Here is a 23,221-nt window from a genome sequence, read left to right as displayed (position 1 = left end):
TGTAAATGAAGCTGAAATGCCTCGTTCCATCTCCCCTCCTGGGAAGGGACTTTACCAGAGACCCAGAGAGGTGACTGTCCGTGGCCTCAATCCACTGGGAAGATTGGCCAGAGACATTTTGCTGAACTGAAAGAAAATTCAAATAGTCTCCTGAGATCACTTTCCACCTTGAAGCCAGAGACTTTTTTTAACCGCAAATAGATCACAGAATTGTACTCAGCATTCTTTAACAGAGAGAAATTGATCCAGGGCCCCCAGATGAGTGTGCCACCCGTTCTTTACCCCCACCTGGCAGCCATGATGTGGGGGAGGGGGCTTTTTACATTTCTATCCCCATGAATGGTTCCCCTCAACAGTCGGGTAGAGGTGGCCTTGAATTATAACTCCACACTTCACCCATTCATCAAAATGCCCACTTTCTGTCGAGAGCTGCTTAAATATGAAGGATTACCTGTAAAGGGTTTGGAATCTATTCAAAGAGTTAGACGAGAAAAGTAAGAATTACTGTACAGTGTGACATATGATATATTCATAATAGCTAGAAGAACGGTGTCATAGGATAACACACTACTTGTTTCTGATGGTGTTGGGGAGTGAACCTCATGCTTGTTAAGCACACCCTCCACCACTAAGTGACACCCACAGTTCACACACACACACACACACACACACACACACACACACACACATGAACACATGCACACACTGAGTAAGTATGGATATGGGAGGTCAGAGGACGACGTCTCTCTTGTTCGGTGCTGCATAGCCAAAGCTTGCTTATCTGTGAGCTTTTAGGTGGCCCCTGTTTCCACTTCCCACCTCCCTGTAGGAGTGCGCTAGCATTATAGACACACATGCCACCCTCTGACTTTTTTAACTTGGGTTCTCAGTAGTGAGGATGGCATGGCAAACATTCAACCCACTGAGCCATCTCGCCAGAACCACCAGGTGCTGTCTGAAGTGCTTGACTGTGTTAACTAAGTCCCCACAAATGTCCAGATAAGGGAACTGTGTCACAAAACAGCTAAGGAAGTTAAGCAAACTCACATGGGTAGCGATAGTTCTGGCAGAGTATGAATAAGCTGGGGGAGGAGGGATGAGTCAGGGAAGGACACACCACAGCAAAGACAGCGCAGGAGAGTGGAAGGGTCCCTGCTTCTCTTAAGACCCCCTTGCTATGGTTTCAGATACCCATTGTAAGCCATGGGTCTGAAAATACAAAAATGCAAAATTCCAGAAATAAATTCTTCATAGATGTTAACATGTGTGTCATTATAAATAGCATGATAAGAGGAATCCCCTTTTTGCCTGGTGTATCGACACTGTGTATGCTACCCACCCCTTAGTCACCCACAGTCATCTATGTTATCAACCTGTCAAATATGTCAATACTGGTGTTCCAATTACCTTTATCTCCTTATTGTACTTAGTAATGTCCCCAAAGCACAAAAGTAGTGATACTGGCAATTCAGATGTGTCAAAGATAAGCCCTTTTATAACATACTTCCCAAGGTTGAGTGGGTAAGACTCTCAGCTTTAATAAGGGAAAAAAATATTGCATTCTGTGTTTCTAAGATCTATGGTAAGAATGAATGCCCTGCCTGTGTGACTGTGAAGGAGAAAAAGAAAATGAGGGCTAGTTTTGTTCCTGTACCTCGAGCTGCAAAAGTTACAGAATAGTATTTGGCAGATGCTTAGTAAAGATGATAAAAAAAAAAAAAAAAGAAAACACCGTAGAGCTTGGAATTCTGTACTGTTTCTGACATCTGATGGATATCTTGAAGTATAGTCCTCTCAGCTAAGGGAAGATGGATCTTGGAGGAGTCAAGAAGGATCATTTTTGTAGAGAGGACATTCTAGGTGTAATGGATGCTGGGGTTCATTTAGTACCACACTCTTGACTCTGGACAACCATAATCAGGCACAAGAAGAGCTGTAGAGGAACAGGATATATGCAAGAGCCAGTTGTGACAGGATTCTTGTATTTGGCTGTGTTATGTTCAGATGACTGACAGGAGCTACTGACTGAAGACTTGGCCGTCAGTTATTGTATGCAGAGACAAATGGCGACTTTACTTTGGTCCAGAGGTTACTGAGCAGGGGAGAGGGTGGATACCACGTACACATCCTTTCATTAGACAGATGCCTGGTGATTCAGGAAGATGGCATGAACCGGAACCAGGCAATGCTAGGCTGCCTAAGACTGATGGAGAGAGTAAGGGGATTCTAACATTTAGATCTTGAACTTAGTAAATGTGGGACACTTCGATTTCATGCCAATTTGTAAGCACGAGTTAAGGCTGTCCTGCCTCTCAAGAGAAGATGAATGGGCTTGCTGGCCCAGAAAGCTCTTTCTACAGTGTTTCCTTGTTGTGTGTGCTGTTGTGTGTGCTGAATGTGGCCCCGCTTGCAAGCCACGACTGCCTGGGACGAAAGGAAGTCTGTTTTGCTTATGCAATGAATATTGATTCATTATCCACAGACTAGGGAATTAAAGGGCCAGACATATAAACTGCATCTTGGGCCACAAGTGCCTTCCCTTTCCCTTCACCATCTAGGCCTCCCTGAATGGCACTGTCTCATTTGAGTTCTCTAGAGGCTGTTTTGGGGCATCCAAGTCCTTTCCGGTGTGCTTGACTAAAAGCCAATAAAAGCCATTAGCGCCTGCTTGGCCTCTCGCTTTCTTCTGAGTGACTGTTGCTGCCAATATGCACAGGGCTCTCTCAGCCTTCCCACCATGAGTAGTGAGGGCTTTCTTCTGCAGAAGGCCACAGTGTGGCTGCCAGGGCCACAGCCTGCCATGGCCACGAGGCCTGGCAACACTCTTTGCCCCCAGTGGACATGGTGGAATTCTATCCGTGAGCTCTCAGAATGTTTTCTTCCTCTGGTTTCCCTTGACATCGTCACAGAATAGCATAGAGTCATCTCTGCCCCAGACAATTAGTTACATCTCTTCCTAGCCCAACTCTAAGCAACAAAACAGCAAAGGAGGAAGGAAAAGGAGCTTGTATCTCTTGACAAGGCCAAATGCCAAGTAAGAGTTCCAGGCTCCCTGTTCCATTTATCCATATATAGTTATGAGAAATGGATTATTCCTTTATTCCACAAATGGGGACATGGAAACTTGGGAAGTCCTATAATTAATCCACATCCATCCACACATCATGTGGCCAGAGCTTAGGCCCGCCCCCTCCTCAGTCACCAGTCTCACGTTCTTCCCACTGCACCACGGGAACATGAGAGCAGGTGGCTGTGGCAGAGAATGGCTTGAGTGGAGAGCCCACATCCTCTGCCTCCGCATGCTAGGATGGGAGGAAAGAGTAGGCTGGTCCAGGAGCACAAGCAAGGCAGCTCTCAGGGCTCAGTTTGAGAGGGATGTTTGATTGACACTTATGCCTGTAGCCCTGTATCTAGAAAGTGGGGGTACTGTGGTTTGAACTTAGAATGTGCCCCCAGCAGGCTGATGTGTTTGAACTCTTGCTCCCCAGCTTGTTGCTGTCCTGGGAGGGGTTGTAGGACCTTGAGTTGTGAGATCTAACTGGAGGAAGTGTATTGTTAGGAGCTGGGACTTTGCTGTGGTCTTATTTCTGATTTCTGGATGGAAAAAGCAATGGACTTGTGTTTCTGCCACTAACCCTTCCAACCATGAGGGACTCTGCTGAAACTGTGAGTCAAAATAAACCGTCTTCCCTTAAGTTGCTTCTGTCAGGAGTTTATTTTTGTCACAGCAATGAGAAAACAAACAGCATGGGTGGTTCTATTTAGGAGCAGCACCACCCCCCACGTGCCCTCCTCCACAACACACACCGTTACAGACAAGGAAATGGAGCCTTGGCTGACTAATGCCTAGAGACTTTAGTTCCTTTTCCAGCTAGCAGGGCAGACCCCAGCTGTAATACATTGTTCCCTCAGGGGTAAGTGATGGATAGAAGGACTGAAGTGTGTCATAGCAGAATAAAAGAATAAGGACAGAAAGCTGTCCTACTGTGGTCTGGCAGCTCCTTAAGGGGAAGGGCGGTCACCCTATGTATGCTGATCTCTTAACATAAGGGACTTGGAACATATAACACATTCAAAGCACTACTAAGTTAGAAAAACAAGGTGCCAGGTGTCATGGGACAAACCCTTCTTTGGCATTCTAGGGAGAACACTCATTGGCAGGTTTATAGCAACACGGCTGTCAGGCCGAGGGTCAGCCAAGAAAGCTTTCTGGGGACCAGTCAGCAGATTGATTTGACACCAAGCATGCATGTGCATCTGTCACTGTGGTGGGGTCTTGTAGAACAGGTTGGCGGGGGTGGGGTGAGGGGTGGGGGTGGGGGTCCTGTCTTTGGAAGCTTACAGGTGAGGTGGAACAGAAGTGGGCGAAATAGTCAACACAAACAAAATACACACAGGTGCGAATACCTGCCAGAAAAGGCCAAAATGGGCATGTCTGAACATGATATTGTCAGGGCACCTGAGAGTACACAGCTTGAATTCCGGTCTCCTGGAAAGTGGGCGGGGCCCTTTTTGGGGACTCTGGAGATTGAAGCCCAGCGAAGGCAGCTGCAGGTTGGTGGGAAGGGCCTCAGGGTCTGGCTTGCAGGTCTTTAGATCTCTGCATTGCTTACTTCCCACTGAAAGTGTCGGTAGGAGAAATGTGAAGTGGGTACATTTCGCTTAGGTTCAGAGCTATCAGCTCTCTCAGACTGGGAACTTCTCCAAACCCCAGGGGTGCCTGGAAGCAGCCTGGGGAAAGTATCAGAAGAGTCACTTCACTGGAATTATTTCTTCCTTTCCCACTGAGTGCCAGCTGTTAAGGGGAGAAAGGGGTCTGCAGAGGAAAATGAGAATGTGTTAATTAAGGACCCAAAGCCTTCTAAGGGACGACTTACAGCTAAACAGAAGAGATGGCAGCAGGGGATTGATCCAGGGCAGGAACAAGAAAGGAAGCTGTGAACAGTAGGGACAGTAGCATCCTGATCTCTTCCAAGTATTCTCTGGTCCCAGTCCCCTATCCATAGGACAAAGGTGAGTGCATCACCTGAATACAGAATCCTCTGTGTCGAGTCTGAGGTCACACACGTTTTTGAGAGCGCTCAGTTCGTCAAACAGGAACTTAGCCTCTGCCTTAGTCCCAAAGGACACTCTCATTCACAACCCAGTTTTAGGATTTTCACTTCTGGATGCTCCCTTGACCTGTTTCAGAGGTTTCTTACTAAGCCTGGTCCTTGGACTCTTCTTTTCCCAACTAGAATGCAATTCCTGAAGCTAAGGCCCCTTCTGGGTGGGCTTATGCACTTCCATCCCTGGCCACTCAATATTACCTTCCCGTAGATGTGTTGACCCTGTCTTGGTTGTGGCTTCAGGCTGAATTTTACAGAGCTCCCATTCCATACATATAGGACCTTGAAGTAGAGCAGTGCAGGTTGTATGTTTGGTCCCCAACCCAGCCAATGCCCTAGGCTCATCTATTACACTCTCTGGTGTGGATTTTTATCCATCCATAGTAGATTTTCCACCAATAAAAATACCTGAAGCTTATGAAGCCTGATGCCCAAAAATCTGCTGGAAAAGTCCACTTTTTAATATTCATATTACTGCCTTGATTCCATGGGGAGTGGGGGCCAGTATATAACATGAAGCCATACCGTGAGATATATGCAAAGTGGGATCATGTACCAAATTTATGACAGCAGGAAAAAAAAGGAAGTCATTAAGCTGTAGGAGCCAGGCAAGACTTTAGAGCAGAGCTAATGAAAATCATAGCTATTGTTTATTGAACACCTAGTACCTGTGGGTATTCTTTATGAATCATTTCCCCTCTACACAACAATCTTGCAATATAAACATTATTATTCATATTTACAACAAAGAAGCTGAGGTTAATTTCAGCTTACCAGACAGTCACAAGTCGCACAGCTAACAGAGTGATTGGTCTTGAAATCAAAGCCTCGTCTCACTGACGCCAATGTCCACGCTCATTCTCACACATTAGGATGCTTCCAAGGGGAGTTATTGACAGCTTGGGTCTTGATGGACCCAAGAGTTTGCCAAGCAACAAGAGGGAATTGAGTTGCAAGCAGAACTAAGTCAGCAGGGCTTGCATGCATGCAGGACATATTTAAGGTCCATAAAGAGTACAGAGTGTCCCCATTATGGGTTGAAAGGACATCAATAGCTTGGGGTGGTACTGAAAACCAAGCCTGGTAAGGTCCCTGTAGATCACAACAAGGAGATAGGACTGTGCCCTGAAGGTAGTGGAGAGGCACTTGAGCTTGTTAAGTTAAGGATTGACAGGACTTGGTGTAGGAACAAACTCTAAGGCAGAGGGTCTCAAACTGTGGCCCGTGTATCAGAAGCATCAATGCCATCTTGTCCTTGCTGGACATCCAAATTCTCCGGCCTTATCCAGATTTTCTGAATGAGAGACTTGGACAGAGGTCATCAGCCTGTGAGTTAACAGATCCCTGGAATGATTGTGATGCACACTTTAGCTGGAGAACTGCTGGTTCCCAGTCTAGCTCAGCTTGAGAACCACTGGTGCCCAAGACTGGTCTATTGGATAGATGGGTTTGAAAAAAAAAAAAAAACAGAAGACTCAGTGGAGGTATTCCACACTTAGAATGAACTATGCTTAGTTATCGAATGGGTTGAGAGCAGGGAAGGTGCAGTTGAGTGAAGACTCTAGGCTTACTCCCGCTTTCTCATTTGGATGACAGAGGGGGCCATCATGGTATATACTAAAAGATGCTGTAGATACAATTATGAAGAGTAGATGCTGTAAGAACAGTAAGCCAGTGAGGTGGGCAAGGAAGGTCCGCAAGCCAGCAACACTGGGCTCCAGTTCTGTTCCCAAGCCATCGTCCAGAGGTGGTGGTGAGATGGGAAGACTGTGCTCACCTCCCCTTACACCACGCCCCTCTCTGCTGGTCACCAGTCTTCTTCATCAGTTAGGAGCCATTGGGGACTTGGATAAGTCAGTGCATTCATTACGTTCCCCAGTACTATGACAAGATACCTGGCAACATGGAAGAACATTTACTTTAGTTCATTGCGGTAGGGAAGGGATTATGGGCTGGCTCCATAGCAGCAGGAGAGGAAGCAGAGAGCTTGGGCCAGGACCAGAGGCAGACATAAAACCTTCAAGGCCAGCCCCCTGTGGCTCAGTTCTAACTGACAGCTGTCAGAGCTGCTCAAATACACCAGGTTTCCCTTGCCCAGTGGGAGGGACCTCCGCCATTAAACCTGCTCTGGTGGCTTCCTGCCCTGTCCAGCAGGCAGCTCCTGTTCGTCCATCCCTCATGTCCCTGTGAATCCCAAATGTGCCCTCTCCCCTGTCCTTGCCAAGCTGGTGCTCTGCTTGCTTTTGCCACGGCTTGGTCTTGCTGGCTTACAGGTTCCCGACAGAATCATGATGTGCTCAGGAGTCTGATCCACACATGATTTTTCTTGCTGTCCTGTGCTTGTCAGAAACACCTGATATCTCTCTCTCTCTCTCTCTCTCTCTCTCTCTCTCTCTCTCTCTCTCTCTCTCTCTCTCTCTCTCTCACACACACACACACACACACACACACACACACACACACACACAAACATGCAGTCAGACTCGGATTGGTGGCACCCATGGCAGTGTTGGCACCTATACATGCAGCCATCCCAGGCCCCTCAGGACTAGGGATTGTCCCTCTCCTTTCAGAGTCTTCACAGTGGTCCCCAGTTTCATGATAAGCCATACTCCACTTACACACACATTTGCTATCCAGGCAGGAAAAAAATAAACTAAAATAAAACAACAACAACAAAAAAAGGCTGGGTCCCTTGAGAGGGCAGCATGTGGTCAGGTCAATGAATCTGAACTGCTAGGGAAAGTGCTAGTGGCTTCTGCTAGGCGAGTTTCTACTCAAATCCAGAAGGCATACTGAGCAACCTGCTGTGTCCCAAATGTCAGTGGAATGTGGCCACCAGCAAGGGTACAGGTGGGAGAGCAAGACCAAGGGTGCATGTGGTCAGCAGGAACAGTGGGTATATATGCACCTTGGGTCAGTCTGGTCAATGATAAAACAGGGTCAGAGGGTAGGGGGGAATAAAGAAGGAGGCTTTGATTTTTGAAAACCCCACAGGAGTGGCCCAAGCAGGAGGTCATATCCTCTGGCACTCACAGAAATGGGCAGAGGAAGAAAGCGGGCTTTCAGAATTGAAACCCACATCTGAATAAGAGCAGTGAAGTTTATTGAACACTTATCTGTGCTGGGCCTTGTCCCTTCCTTCCTTCGGTCCTCACATCAACCCTAGTAGGAAGTAGAGAAGTAATTTTTACCATTTATGAGTTACTTGCGGGAAACGATGCTCAGTGGGACAGCTCTCTGACCAATTGCCAGGTGGAGTCCTTCTTGTGTGCTGTGAAAGTCATCTGCCTCTTCTCCTCTGGCTCTGAGACTACTCCAGCAGGGTGAGGACAGTGGCTTCTGGGGAGGTGGTGAATGTAGCTCCTCTTGGAGAGGCCAGGCCCCTTCTCCCCTGCAGGCTTTCCTGGATGCTCAGAGCACACAGAGCTGGCTCCTCCGGGCTCTGCACAGTCTCTTCAGTTGTTTAGACCAGACACAGCATCTGGACTGTCTCCAGCCGGCTGCAAACCCAAACCCAGTTAAGATCCCAGTTGTTCGCTGTGCCTCTTCTTGCTTTAGAGGTAACTCAGATGTTGAGCAGAAACACACCATACCTGAATTTACCTTTCCCCACCCACGTGAAGTCAATAGGGGAGGGCGTGGCACAATTAGGGGCACCCCCACAATCCTCATTCATCTCACTAGCTTTTTCCTTAATAAAGCCAACAGTGATCCATGTCACATTTGTCTCTGTTTTGCTTGGCCAAGCCTGTTAATTTTTTTAAATTGGGGCTGGAGAGTTGGTTTAGCAGTTAAGAGTGACTACTGCCCCAATAATGAAGACCAGGACTCAGATATCTGCACCCCCAAAACAAACAGGGTGTCCCATAAATACCTATGAGCCCATCTTCAAGTGGGCCAGATATATAAGGATCATTAGGTCTTGTTGGCTTCCCATGCTTAGAGAGAGACAGACTGTGCCTTAAAGGAATAGGGCGGAGTGTAGTAGGAGACGACAGTCAATGCTCTTCTCTGGCCTCTGCACATGTGTGTGCCTGCATATATACCTGAGCATGCACACAGAGACGTTCCCACAAAAAAAATAAGTAAATCTTTAAAATGTGCTGATTTAGGGTTACAGAAAGGAGTATAAGCTATGAATCAGCTTGAGGAATTATGACAAGGGGACACGCCTATCAACACCCCAAAGGTCCCCTTTTCAGATCTTCACCCTTTCCTTCTGCTTTTGCTCTCTACATCCTCCTCGTCAAAGGTGGCATTGCCCCAATGTCATGTCACCACACGGCTATGCATGGGAAGCCTCCTTCTCCTTCACCCTGGGTAGGTTACCAATGAGTGTGGAGGCAGTCACAGGGCTCAAATACAACCTGGGAATGGCAGCTCTCTGCACAGGGTGTTTTTTGTTAACAAGATGAGGCATCTCTCTGAAGGCAACCAAACCCACTTGCTGATCCAGAAAGAGAGGCAAGGGTTTACCACAGTGTCTTGGTGCTCTTCCTCCAAAGAGTAGGCGTGGGGTAGGTGGAGCTTGGGAGAGGTCTACTGCCTTCCACAGTGCCTGTTCATGCAAGAACCAGCTTGAAATGAGCATGGGGACACTCTCCACTTGTGGAACAGACTGGCCATGCCAGCTGCTCCCTCCTGAGCCTGTCTCTGAAGCAGAGCTGCTCAGGGAGCCATTGGAAGAAATGAAGGGCCCCTAGGGGTCCCCCATAGTCTTTGGAGGGGCCTCAGAGAGGTCTCTGTGGTGCTCACAGCAGTTGGTAATACTTTATTTCACCGAATGAAAACAGCCTAATAACAAGCCTGTGAATCTCAGCACTCCTAATTACAGGCCTGACAAGGAGGAAGGATGTAAACCATGTTGCCATGAGCTGCCATCCTGTCAAACCCCAGAGCACCAGAGGCCGCCTGCAGGAGCTTGCGTGGGCATGCTTTGCTCAGGCCCTGAACAGGCTTGGATCCTGTAACAGGGTGACAGGAAAGGGGACACACAGTTAGTCTAGGAAAGGCCCTACTCACAGCGCTGCAGTACTGAGCACTGATGAGACCAGTGAGCCTTGCCCCATGTCAGTCTCTCAAGCCACACCCCCAACCACTGCCACTGCCTCCCAGACCCTAACCAACAGGGCTGGGACACCAGCATAAAAGGGGGTGCCCGTAAATGGGACTTTAGTGTCTCTAAACACAAAGCCTGGGTAGACATAACATCTGCATGTGGACTAGACATGACATCAGTAACTGGCATTTAGGTGTGTTGGGCTCAGGTGGCAGAGTGCTTGCCTAGCATGCAGGGGTCTCTGAGTTCTTTCTCAAACTCCGTGTAAACAGAGTGGGGTGCTACACACTGGAATCCTGGTACGTGGGAGGTAGAGGCAAGAGGATCAGAATTTAAAGTCATCTTTAGCTACATATTGAGTTTGGGGCTAGGTTGGGTTTCATAAGAGCTTGTCTGGAAAGAAAACAAAGGAAGGAAGGAAGGAAAGAAGGGAGGGAGGGAGGGAGGAAAGAAGGAAGGAAGGAACAAGGAGGAGGGAAAAAAGGAAGGAAAGAAAGAAAAATAAGGAAGGAAGGAAAAAAGAAAGGAACAAAAGAAGGAAGGAGGGAAGGAAAGAAGAAATGAAGGGAGAAAGAAAAAGTAAGAAGAAACAACTGTGTTATCCTGAAAACTCAAAGAGACTTCTATATTTCTTCCATGAGCTGAGGGAATTGGGGCCATTCTTCAGAAAACCAGGTGTGGTAACAGAGGCCATGGTGGTGATGTGAGGAAGTCCCCACCACTGAGACCCAAACACTGGATACTGCTTCCTTTCCATACCATTGTGATGTAGACAGTGTGCAGCGTATATAATACATACTGACTTTCCAGTCATGAGATTTCTTTTCAATCTTCAAAATCTACATAGAATTTTTTAAAACAAGAAGATTAATACATGAAATTAAAGTTAACACTATAAACAAGCAATAGTAGCTCTCTCCCCTCCATGGCATATCTATCTATTCCAGGCACTGCCTTGGCTACTTTCTATGCATTCATTGGTTTAAACTTTACAATATATTAATGAAATATATATTATCACTGCTTCTGTTCCCCACACAGAGAAACTGAGGCACAGAGATGCCAAGTAATTGGCGTATAATTACATGACCAGTATCTAGAACCAAGAACTTCTACCCAGAGCAGTACACTGTAGGCTTAAGTTGCCCTCACTTGAGATCCGAGGTGAGAGACTCAGGATTTGGGCTCGTCTTTCAGGCATCTGCTCCTTTGTTCCCTGATCACATCCATTCAGCAAGTGCTTACTGAGGGCTGACCATAGGACAGGCACTGCCGTAACCATGGCCAAGATTGTAGATGACAGGTAGGGGTCCCTTGCCCCCTGGACCTCACCTTCTTCATGATCAGCAAGCAAGTAGCTAGGTACACTAGCAAGACAATTTCAGATCATGGTCCTCACATAAGGAACAAGAAGCAGAAGAGTGAGTCCTGGAGCGCTGCGGGTGGCCCGGGGTGGCCCATTACCTGGGCATCCAGACAAGGCCTGAGAGATGCCTCAGAGTGCTGAAGTGTTCGCCATGCAAGCAGGAGGACCTGAGTTCGACCCCCTAAAGCTCAGGTACAGTTGGCATGGTAGAGTGCCAGTCTGTAGTTCTAGTGTTCCTATGGTGAGTGGGAGGCAGAGACAGGAAAACTCGAGAAGCTTGAAATCCAGCTAGCCTGGCACACATGGCAGCAAGCACATTCTAATCAACTTCCTGTTGTGTTGTTGTTATTGTTGGTGTTGTTATCAACGTGACAAAAAAGCAACTCAAAGAGGTAAGTGATTCTTCCCACTTAGAACTCCCAGGTCACAACCCAGCATGGAGGGAAATTAGAACAGGAACTCGAAGCAGAAACCTAGAGGCAGGAACTGAAGCAAAGACCACGAAGGAACTTTTTACTGGCTCACTGCCTGGCTTGTGATCAGCCAACTTTCATCAACAGCCCAGCCCCCACCTGCTGAGGGATGACACCACCCACAGTGGGCTGGACCCTCCTACATCATTAAATCAGGAAAATGCCCTATCTGATGTCTATCTGATGGAGGCGGCACCTCAACTGATGTCCCCTTTACCCAGGTTTGTCTAGGCTTAGGTCACCTTGGCAAAAACTAACCACAGCAGGGACCCCCCCCCCATCTCAGATTTAGGCAAAGACTGGCCTCCAAGGTTGTCCTCTGACCTCCGTACACTTAGCATGCCACTCATATGCCTGCAGTCACATACATAATTGCACATACACACGTGTACATAATATATGAGAGACAGACAGACACAGACAGACAGACAGACACACACATACACACACACACACACACACACAGGGGAGGTAGGGCTCAGAGGAAGCAGACATCTAGTCTGAGGCTGAGGGCAGCACTGTGTAATGGCAGAACTTTGGTTCCAGGATACGTCTATCTGACCACAAAGAACCGGAAGGAGCATGGTAACTAGAACCCTGTTGGGAAACACTGTCTTCTTAGCCTCCTGACCCAGCTCAGCCCCCTGTTCCCTGTGGCTTCACCTTCAAATGATGAGCTAGCCCCTTCTCCGCACAGCTCGCAATCTTTCTTTCAATCTGTCCTCACAGGCCAGTGACAGAGCCCTGGGCCCAGCCAAGTAAATATTTCATGGGGATTTTAATTTAACTCTAAAGGAATTCATCCAACCCTGTGAATAGACTGTCACCTCGAGAAATAGCACCAGGGAAGACTTGGTCCTGGGGATGACATGGCCACTCCCCTCCCCCAATGCATGCTAATGAGTCTCTGGTACCTGCCTCCCCCAGCATCTCTGACAGGTTAGGCCCAGAGAAGAGGCTTGCCAAGAGTGGCTGGGGCTTTCTATGAATGGAAGCTGAGGAGGAACAGATTTGGGATTAGGAGGGGGGCGGGGCAGAGAGAGTACCTGTACAGGTGAGCAAGCTGTACACTGGTGTGTGTGTGTGTGTGTGTGTGTGTGTGTGTGTGTGTGTGTGTGTGTATGTGTGTGTGTTTGTGTGTGTGTGTTTGTGTGTGTGTGTGTGTTTGTGTGTGTGTGTGTGTGTGTGTGTGTTTGGGTGTGGGTATACAGGTGACCAAACTGGATACAGTGGCGTGTGTGTGTGTGTGTGTGTGTGTGTGTGTGTGTGTGTGTGTGCATGTACACAAGTGACCAAACTTGAACACAGTCACGTTATAGTCCCTTATCCTTTACCTCATATATTGGTTCTGAAAGAAAAGAACAGCCAAGGGATGAGCGCCCTATCTACCCAGTGGGCAGGGACACCAGACATTTTACAGGCGCCATGTGACTGCTTGGCATTCTCCCTAAGCACCCTTGGTATGTGGCGTGGGCATCCAGTGCAATGATGTAAGGAGGAGGACGGCAGATGTGTGTTGTTATGGAGTCTAAGTGATGACTTTCCCAGGCACAGGAGAGCCAGCAGTGGGCACGAGTCCCTGGCTCCTTCAGAGTCCTTGCCTCCCTGCTCTGAGATCCCAGTTCCCTGGGCATCTGCATAGATGGGGGTGGCGGGAGAAAGGCTTGCAGCAGGTGAATCTACCGAATGACAGAACTGTACAGATTCTCATCGGGAATGGGTGGGGATGAGCGGCAGAGCACTTGTCATGGAGAGCCTTGGGGAGCAGCTTAACCACAGAGCTGGTCCTGCGCCTGGCCCCCTGCTCAGCCCAGACCTGCCTATTCTGTCCCTTCCAGAAGTGTAATTAGCACCCTGCTGATAATTGCTTGAGCCAGTGTGGGCCTGGGCTCCCTGCTAATGCTGTCTTGGGTGTTCAGGGGCTCATGAGTAGGGAGGGGAAGTGTGCCCTCTTGTGGGGAAACTGGGCCTTCAAGTCCCTTGGCCTGATCAACCAGGACTTGTGTGTCTGGCCAGAATCCTGCATTCCAGCCTCCTGAAAAGAGTAAAAGGCCCTCCCATAGCAGCCATTTGCCAGAAATCAGCCCGGTTCCACTGTCAGTAATAAAAGGCTTGAGCATAAACTGTGTTTAGGGGGTGCCCACCTGCCCCTGAATTATCCTATGTGTCCTTAGGGACTGATTCTGTGTCCACTTGCAGACACTCACCAGGAACAGTACACCAGAAAGAAAACAGAGCCCCCATCTTTGAACACTTGGGTCTGAGGCTAGTTTTCTTTAGCTGCGTGAGCTTGAGCAAGTCGCAAACAAATCTGGGCTTTAGCTTCCTTGTCTGTAAGAGAGTGTGAAGGGTGACTGCGCTGTGCACGTTCCGTTTTTAAAAGGCTAACGCCTGCTTCAAGGAAGTGCAATAACGGGAAGGCAAGGCGCGTGAGTGTCAACGCCGTGGCAAGAACACTAGTCGGAGATGCTGTGGGCCACACTGGCACGCTGCAAGGGCGTCCCACTTCCTGGAAGGGCATAAATGGAGGAATTGTCATTGCTCCCACTTCCTCAGGGAAGAAATGGAGACACAGAGACATTAAGGTCACCCCCACATGTCGGCAGCGGAGCTGAAATGGGCCCAGACACTGTTCTAGCAGAGGCACACTGTAGCGGTTTGTCCTCTCCAGGCAGTGACTGAAAGGCACGGGAAGGCTTGTTCCTGAAAAGATGGCCAGGAAATGTTGTATGGAGAGGGAAAACTCTGGATGGTTGGTCCTGAGGAGTGGGTGGGGTTGATGGCTGGAGAGTCGCAAGTTGATTATGCAACTGGATAAGTACAGGATGTGCTTGCTGTATCCACACTGGGTGGATACTGGCTGAACTGGCAGGATGGACCATGGAGGTGAGAATCACAGGAAGCTTGTTGTTCTGGGGTTCTTTAGGGGGGATACAGGGTCTCTCTGTGTTGCTCTGGCTTACCTGGAACTCAGTGGGTAGCCCAGGCTGGCCTTGGACTCAAAGAGGTCCACCTGCCTCTGCCTCCCCAGTGCTGGTATTAAAACTGTGCACCCAGCACATCCAGCTCACAGGAAACTTAAGAAAAAGCATACAACCTTGAACTTGAAGGTTAACTCATATAAGTCCAGCACCCAGGAGGCTGATGCAGCTAGATTGTGAGTTCAAGGGCAGCCTGTGACCCATAGTGAGATCTGTTTAGAAAAAAAAAAGTTTCATTGTCATGGTGCAGAGGTGAATTTTTCTAGAAAGATGGTCTTAATGGCCATTTGTTAGGTTTATACTCTATGCTAAGTACTGTGCTTCATGCACAGGACGTGCAATCTCACTTAGCCTCGTAAGGACCCCAAGTCAGCCGCCATTATCTCCTGTTAAAGTGAGAAGTGGGCACAGGGAAGCTAAGAGGGCTTCTGAAGTCACAGAGATGAACTCCAACCCTGTTTAGTGTGGTGCCAGTGACACAGGCTTATGGTCGCAGGACTAAGCAGAGGGAAGAGAGGGCTGGCCTCAGAGCCGAAGGGGTCTGGATGTCACGAAGGATGCCAGTCCCTATCCACAGCCTCAGCTTGCCCTGGATTATATTTTCTGTGCTCTTCAGAGGCCATTTGCCCTGAATGAGGGCTTCCGGGTGGCTCAGCACCGTCTTATTCTGAGCAGCACTTCCTCCTAGAGCCTTCCGGAGTTAAGGGACACAGTTAGACTTAAGGAAAGGGCCACTCAGAAAGAGGAGAGGGTGGGTATCCTAATGGGCAGCAGGCACAGGTTAGGCACAATGAGGCATGGGGCAATGACTGAAGTGCACAGGCAAATGGCTTCCTGGGACAGAAGCTCAGACTTGTGAGAAAGGTCAGAAGGAAGAAAGTTCGAGAAGCTGGTCAGTGCCAGCACAGTGCAGCAGAGAGAATTTGGAAGGTGCTGGAGACAGGGCACAATCAACTCTCCCAGAGAGGTCGAAAAAGGATCTGAAGAATGCCTGCTTTCCAGCTGGCATGTGTTTCCCTGGAGAATCTCAAGGCCACTGGGGAAAGACCTGAGGGGCTGAGTAGCCAGGGCCCTATTAGCATCCCTGTCACTCACTCACTATAGCCTCAGATGTGTTTCCAGAAGGCCTTTTGAGATTATCTCTATCATCAAGTGAGCATCATCCCCATCACCTCTGTCACCCCAACAACAGAAGTGGACCAGACTCACCTCTGTCACCCCAACAACAGAAGTGGACCAGACTCGTGCTCATAACCTACCAATGCCCTCTCACTGACCTTCCCCACTACTGTAGAAAGTGGGTTCTGTTATTACCCCCACTTGATAGATAGATGAACATGCTGAGGCCAAAAGGAGTGAAATGACTTGTCCAAGGTCACACAGCAAGAGAGTGCCTGAGTCCAGACAGGTCTGCCCCACCCTGAAGGCTGTCAGCCAGCCCACATTGACACAGTACGGGACTGCTCTACACTCTGTAAAGCCTCTAGGGTCCCTCTGCACAACCTCCTCTCTTGATTCTCACGTTGTCTCCGTAGACAGCCGTTGAACCATTTCATAGCCAGAGAGTTTGTCTGGAGAACATGAGTGAGTCACCATTGAGAGCGAGGGGATTGCAGCCCACTGATCGCAGCCCACTGATAATCCCTCATCCGTGGGTCAGGGAAAACCATATGTGGAGGAGGCAAAGCGTAGCCCTAGGAGACCCTGCTGGGCGCAAGCAAGAGCATTTTTGCACAAAGTAAGGCAGTGACTGTTTTAAAATGGAAGCCAGGGTAACTGTACCTGCTTTGTCCCCTTGTCGTGGCCAGGTTTTGTGGCTGCTGATAGGTGTCCCCATCATTCTCAGGAAAGTCTTCCTGGCCTAGACAGTGGGCTCAGGCAACACGTGCAGACAGGAACGCTACTGTAAGATTGCTCTTCCTCCCAGCCCAGGCTCAGATCCCCAGAGAGACTGGACTAGCCTATGAGCTTTGATAGCTGTATGACCCCGATAACCTCCAACGAGGCAAAGGGGTGTGTGTGTATTTTAGAAGTCATCTCCAGGCCAACTCCAGCCTGGCCCAGCCTTGTAAATTCCATCAATGTCCAGGAGATAAAAGTGGGGCATACCTCAGAGGCAAGGTACAAAGGCCTTCAAAGAACTCTTTCAATCAAAACTAAGCAAAGGAGTGAGGCCTGATGCTCACGAGGGATACATTTAAACACCCTTGTGTGTGTGTTGCCCCAACCACCTGGTGGATGTGTGTTCTCTTTTCCTGTCTCTGATTTCAGCCTGACTCTTGGCCTGGTCTGCTTTCCCAGGATACCTGGGTCAGGCCTGAACTCCACAGTTTCCTTCCTGACCTTTCTGGATGCTAGGTCCGATTTCCCATCCACTTCTCTCTCCCATGGAGAACATAGCCTCTTACCCCACGACAAGGCCTCAGATAGGCTTCCACGTGCCAGCGTTCCCCTCAGCCTCCAGCCTTAGCCACTGTGGCATTTGTGCAGTCCCAGCCCCCTTGCTTGTTAGTGTGTCTTCATGGCACATTATCTCCTCATCTGAAGGCTGCTTTATAGCATAATGTCTTTTTAACTAAGGTAAAAGAAAATGAACACACATCTTTTGGAATAATCTGATCCCACGTGATCGTGGCTGGCACCCCAGGGTGCGCTGAAGCCAAGGTAGATAATTACTCTTCTATACTGAGTCAATTAAATGTGAAAAACAGCCACCACCAAACCTCTCTCCGGTTTCTTGTAGCTGCTGCTTCTTCTGTTTCCCTGCCCCCAAGCTAGTCCAGCCTAGGTAGAAAGGAAAGAGAGATGGGGTGAGAAGCACTGAATCAACCTTGGCAGCTGAACACAGTGTTCTATGTGTGGTCCAATTTGGAGAAGAAACGGCCTGTATGTGCTGGGGGCATGCTGTCCCCACCTACACAGGTGGGGGACGGCGGATGTAGGCCATTTCCAGCCCTCTGTCCATATGGATGTATGGATTGTTCTGGCACACATAATGTCTTTGTTGGCCAACATGAATAAACTTGCAAAATGATTTCCAAATTGTTATCCGAAGTTTGCCCCTTTTAGAGGAAAGCTGAGTGTGGAGAGGGAAGAAAAAAAAAAAGAAAGAAATCTAGGGTCATCATGATTTATTTTGGTTAATTGATTTGGAGTTCTGAAAAGAGAAATCACCAGAGAAATGAACAGATGCTGTGTGTGCCCTTGCCTGTTTCGTCGTCTTAATCTGTTTTTTAAAATGTTTAATTAGTGTGGCATGTTTGTGTGTGTGTGTGTGTGTGTGTGTGTGTGTGTGTATGCATGTGTGTATGTGGTGCATTCATGAGTATGCAGCTGCACGTGACAGAGGCATTGGTATCTTCTTGTATTCTTCTCCCCCTTACTGACCTGAGGAAGGGTCTCTCACTGAACTGGAAGCTTGCTGGTTTGGCTTGGTGAGCTCCTGGGATCCTTCTGTCTCCATCCCCATCAATGCTAGGCTTACAGGCATGCCTGGCTTTTTATGTAGATGCTAATGATATGAACCCAACTCCATGCACTTTCCCAGCAAGCACTCTTCCCCACTGAGACATGTACCCTGTCCCATCTTAACCTTCCTGAGTGTGTAGGGGGATGGGGAGTAGAGGTCAACCTCAAGTGTCATTCCTCAAGAGTTGTTTACCTTGCCAATTTGAGGCCGGGTCTCTAATTAGTCTGGAGCCCACCAAAGTAGGCTAAGCTGGCCAGCCAGCAAGCCCCAGGGACGTACCAGGGCGTGGCTCTAGGTGCACTGAGATTACAAGTGTGCGCACCGGGAATCAAACTCAGAGCATCATGCTTGTGCAGCAAGCATTTTGTTAGCTGAGCCATCTCCCTGGCCCCTTGTTGTCTCAATGTTTACTTCAGTTCTTTATTCCAACTACTTTAACTCTTGCTCCTCCCTCCTCAGGTCTCTCTCAGGCAAGACTATGCTGCTGTGGTAGGGCACACCCGCACCCACAGGCATAGCATTGCACCTGCAGGCCTCTGAGGCTGCCTTTGTTGCTCTGCATTCAGCTCGTAAGCTAAACTCCAGTCAGTACCACTGCCACTGAGAGGTCGAGGTTCTGAAAGACCCAAGAAAGCCTCGGAAGAGTCCCCCAAATGAAGATGCTGACAATCTGCTAATCATACCCTACTCTGTCACAACCCGAGGGCTGATTCACTTGGCGGCAGTCATCAACACTTTCACAGAAATACGGAATGAGCCACTTGCATTTCCTTCTTTATTAAAATCCTCTTTCATCTGCACTCCAGTTTCTTTGAAGGATGCCTGTACTTGATTAGGATCTAAGTTTGCTAACCTGTGCCGGGGCATGAATTGAGAATGGAAGATAGGCATGAAGATGTTCAAAGCGAAACTCGATAGATTTGCACTTCCTGAGCCCGAGTCTCCACATTAGGTACCATCCATTGCTGAGACCAAAAGCCTGGCGACAACTTAAAAGGAGGAGAGGTGCATTTTGCCTCACAGTTCAAAGGAAACGATCCATCATAGCGAAGAAGGCACGGCAGCAGGGGCCTCTGTCCGTGGCGGCAGGATTGTTGAATCATGGCTTTTTGTGGGTCAGAAAGTGAGAGAGAGAATGTACCAGGCTGATATAGTATAACCCATGAGCTCCACCATTCGGGTCTTGTCTTCTAGCTAGGCCCCGAAGGTTCCAAAAGGTTTGGCAACCTCCCATGACCACTAAAGGCCATAAGTTCAGACAAAGGAGCCCATGGTAGACAGTCACACCCAAAGCATAACAGTCTTCTACTTTCTTTGTAATGATTTGGCAGTCATCAAATGTGTGCACGCACACATGTATACTTTGTATACCCAAACTCACTCAGGACCCCTTTTTTTGATGAAATATGTTGCCTGGGTGATAAACATGGCTCTTAACTATTCTATCTGAAGCGTTAAAATATAGGTTGGAATCAATTGCTATGAATCGAGAATCCAGAATCCTAAATATGACTGGGAGCTTGTCTTTTAATCTGTCCAGTGGGTGGTACAGACAGGTGACCCCACAGGCTACGTTTTGAGCTTGGTTTTAGAGAATTGCTATGAGGAACAGAGCACTCTCGTCACTGTACATCTTGGTTTGTGGATGAGGCTATGGAACCCTAGGCAAGCACAATAACTAAGCTTGGTCGGCTCTTTATTTAGGCAGAGTATGGGCTAGGACTGAGTCCTGGCTCCCGGCTTTCTCACAGCCCCACATATTGGCTTGTAGACAACAGGAAAGGGCTTCTTTTCAACAGGATGGATTTAAATCGTATCCGAGGAAGAATTTCTGACAGAGAAGAACATTGAGGAAGCTTGCCCAGATGGTGTCCTCTGCTGGAACGTTTGGAACATTTGTAAACAGTCTGGTTGTGTTCCTCTTGCTTGTATATTACCTGTGTATTCAGAGGGGGGTCTAACAGTAAGTAGGCGTGAGGGCCAGTTTCAACATGGGTCCTCCTGAGAGTGACGGGTTAGAGATAAGCAGCCTGACTAGAGTAACAGCTTCTCAGCAGGGACAGCCAATGGTCTCTGGTCCCCTGTGTCCTACCTGCTGTTACAGTCTCTCTCTCTCTCTGTGTCCTTTCAGAAAGCCGATCTGGCTGTGGCAGGCCTCACCATCACAGCTGAACGTGAGAAAGTGATTGATTTCTCCAAGCCATTCATGACGCTGGGGATTAGCATTCTTTACAGAGTTCATATGGTAAGAGACTTATTTTATAAGCATTTATGCCATTAAAGTTATTTGCATGCAAACACCGAGTTATATGGTAATAATGAATGACTCACAGAAATATTTAGATTTCGAGGCTTAAAATGCAAATGCACGGGGCTATTTTTTTCCTCCATCAGCTGCAGAAACTTACAAACAGAAGAGATGGAAAAGTCACACTTGGGAGCTTTCCAGCAAAGATGGCTGCTGTCTCTCAATAGGGACGGCCGAGAATGCCACTTAGTATATAGTGTGCCAGTGACTGGCCTCACTCAGGCTTTTCCAGGAGGTAGGGACCAAAGCTTAGATAAGTCGGCCAGCATGCTCAGGGCTCCTCTGCCTCCAATGTCCACTCTGGTCGTTCTGGGCATTGGAAGAGTGTGGGGCTGTGGGCTTTGCTTCTCAGTGCTGGTGAATGAAAGCAGAAATCTAGACCTGCTAAAACTAGGCCTCTACCTTCCTTGTTTGTTTTCTTTTATTCTATTCTTAAAGTTTTTTTTTGGGGGGGCTATGAAAAGCATCACAATAAATACATAGGAACACAACAGTAGTCAGCCAAGGATGGGCATGGCATCTGGGTGTCTTATTTAGTGAAAAGAGCGACAAAGAGTCACCCTGGCTGTGTGCCATCAGTCAAATGGACCATCACTCTGTGACCAGCCAGTAATGGAAACTTCCTTGCTTCCATTTTAAACCAGAAGATTCTTCCTCCCCTCCTTCATCTAAACCACCTCTAGGTGTCCAGCTGTCATATAGATCTCCCTGTATTCTAGTCACTTTCAGGGGCCATAATTTAACTGTCACACATTCTCCAGGATGTAACCTGACACCATGAGGCAAGATGACAGTGGCTCTCATTTATTGAGTACCTCTGTGTCCCCGACACTGTGAGGTAGATTTCTAGTTTGGGGATGAATTGTGTCCCTTTAAAATACATGCTGCAGGCCTACGCTCCAGTACCTACACGCGCAGCCATCCTTGGAAACAGAGTCCTTTCCAGTGTTAGGAAGAGTTAAGATAAAGTCTAGCAGGAGAGACATCCAGAGGCCGCCCATAAGCCCTCCAAGTCTGGCTCTCGGGAGAGGAGGCCCTGTGCATCTTTGCAGCACCAGCCCGGTTTGCAAAGATGCTGCTTTGGAGGAGAAACAGCAATTTGCCAGCAGTCAAATCCCTCCTATGTGTAAATCTGAATCTCCCTGGGAATCAAGGAAGGCCAGCATTTGGAGCTGTAGCTTGGTTTCTACAGGACAGAAGTCACTGGGTTGCAGAGCTTGACTTGTCAGAGAAGCACTGTTCTCTGCTGGGCTCTCTGGCTGGGAAAAGTGGCCAGAGCATCCAGAAGACATAAGAGCCAACTGTTAAGCTCCACAGACAGAGACAGAGACAGTGAGGATGTCATTACAGTTGTGCTTTGTGGAGTCAGGAGGCTATGATCCTCTGAGCCCGTATCCTCCCTTGTCCTGTTGTGGTGAAAACCCCCATTTACAGAAAGCCTCTATGTCCCAGACAGTTGTGGGTAGCTGTGATGTGGACTCTGGGTTGGTGCTGAACTGTGTCCTCTTCAAAGTTGACGTCCTATTTTCTAAGATCCAGGCACACAACTTCACTGGGAAATAGAGTTCTTGCCAGTGTGTTCTAAAGAGGTAAGGCAGAGCCATGCTGGACTCTGACAGGTCCTTACCCAGTGGCAAGCCAGCATCCTTGAAAAAGAGGAGGATTTGGCTGGCTGAGGTGGGATATGTCTTAATCCCAGCAGTAGAGCAGAGACCTCTGTGAGTTTAAGCCCACTCCTCTCTAAGCTAGCAAATTCCAGGCCAGTCAACCTTCCTAAGTAAGATCTTGTCTTGAAGACAAAATGTTTAACAGGATGGAAGATTTAGTCATAGGTGCATAGGGGGAGTAGGCCTCATGGAATCCAGCCCAGAAGCTGCAGTGAGGCATCTCCATGCCAACAAGCATCAGCAATCACCAGCAACCACGCAGGTTAGGAGAGATGAGAACCCTCAGCTCGGGCCTTCAGAAAGAGCCAGGCTCTCTGTCACATCAATGGGCCTTCTCTCCTCAGTAACTGGGCGATGACACATTTCCGTTATTGTAAGCCTCCCAGGTATGGACTCTGTCCTGGCCATCCCAGGAAACTAACACAGTTGCACTGTGCTTATTTTAGAAACAAGGACACGAGTGTGATCAGTCTTAAAAGTAGGTCAAGGACACACGCTAATAATTCACATATGCTTCTCACATGTTAATAAGCCAAAGAACACTGGGCCCAGTGGCACACGCCTATAATCCCAGCACTTGGGGAGGCAGAGGCAGATGGATCTCTGTGAGTTCGAGGCCAGCCTGGTCTACAAAGTGAGTCCAGGACAGCCAAAGCTGCAGAGAAACCCTGTCTTGGGAAGAAGAAGAAAAAAAAAAAAAGCCAAAGAACAAGGTGTCAGTTCACCACCCTTGCTCGTTTTATGTAGCCAGCAAAGACTCTCACCTGCGCAGTCTTCAGTAACTTCC

General features: G+C 48.4%; 1 protein-coding gene across 7 annotated transcripts in view; it reads left to right on the top strand.

The window, feature by feature from the left end:
- Nucleotides 1-23,221, top strand: part of GRIK4 (glutamate ionotropic receptor kainate type subunit 4) — a 427,994-nt gene that overhangs the window by 362,671 nt on the left and 42,102 nt on the right. For 6 of the 7 annotated variants that reach the window (XM_084782224.1, XM_084782227.1, XM_084782221.1 and 3 more), the window contains one exon: nucleotides 20,591-20,704. The exons of the other annotated variant lie outside the window; for it this stretch is intronic. In XM_084782224.1, the coding sequence (XP_084638350.1) occupies nucleotides 20,591-20,704 (114 nt within the window). The remainder of the gene's footprint in view (nucleotides 1-20,590; nucleotides 20,705-23,221) is intronic. 7 annotated transcript variants of the gene reach the window in all.

The sequence above is a fragment of the Acomys minous genome, assembly GCF_964271855.1.
Source record: "Acomys minous genome assembly, chromosome: 5".
Classification (NCBI taxonomy): Eukaryota; Metazoa; Chordata; class Mammalia; order Rodentia; family Muridae; genus Acomys; species Acomys minous.
This window is presented reverse-complemented; position numbering and strand designations above follow the sequence as displayed.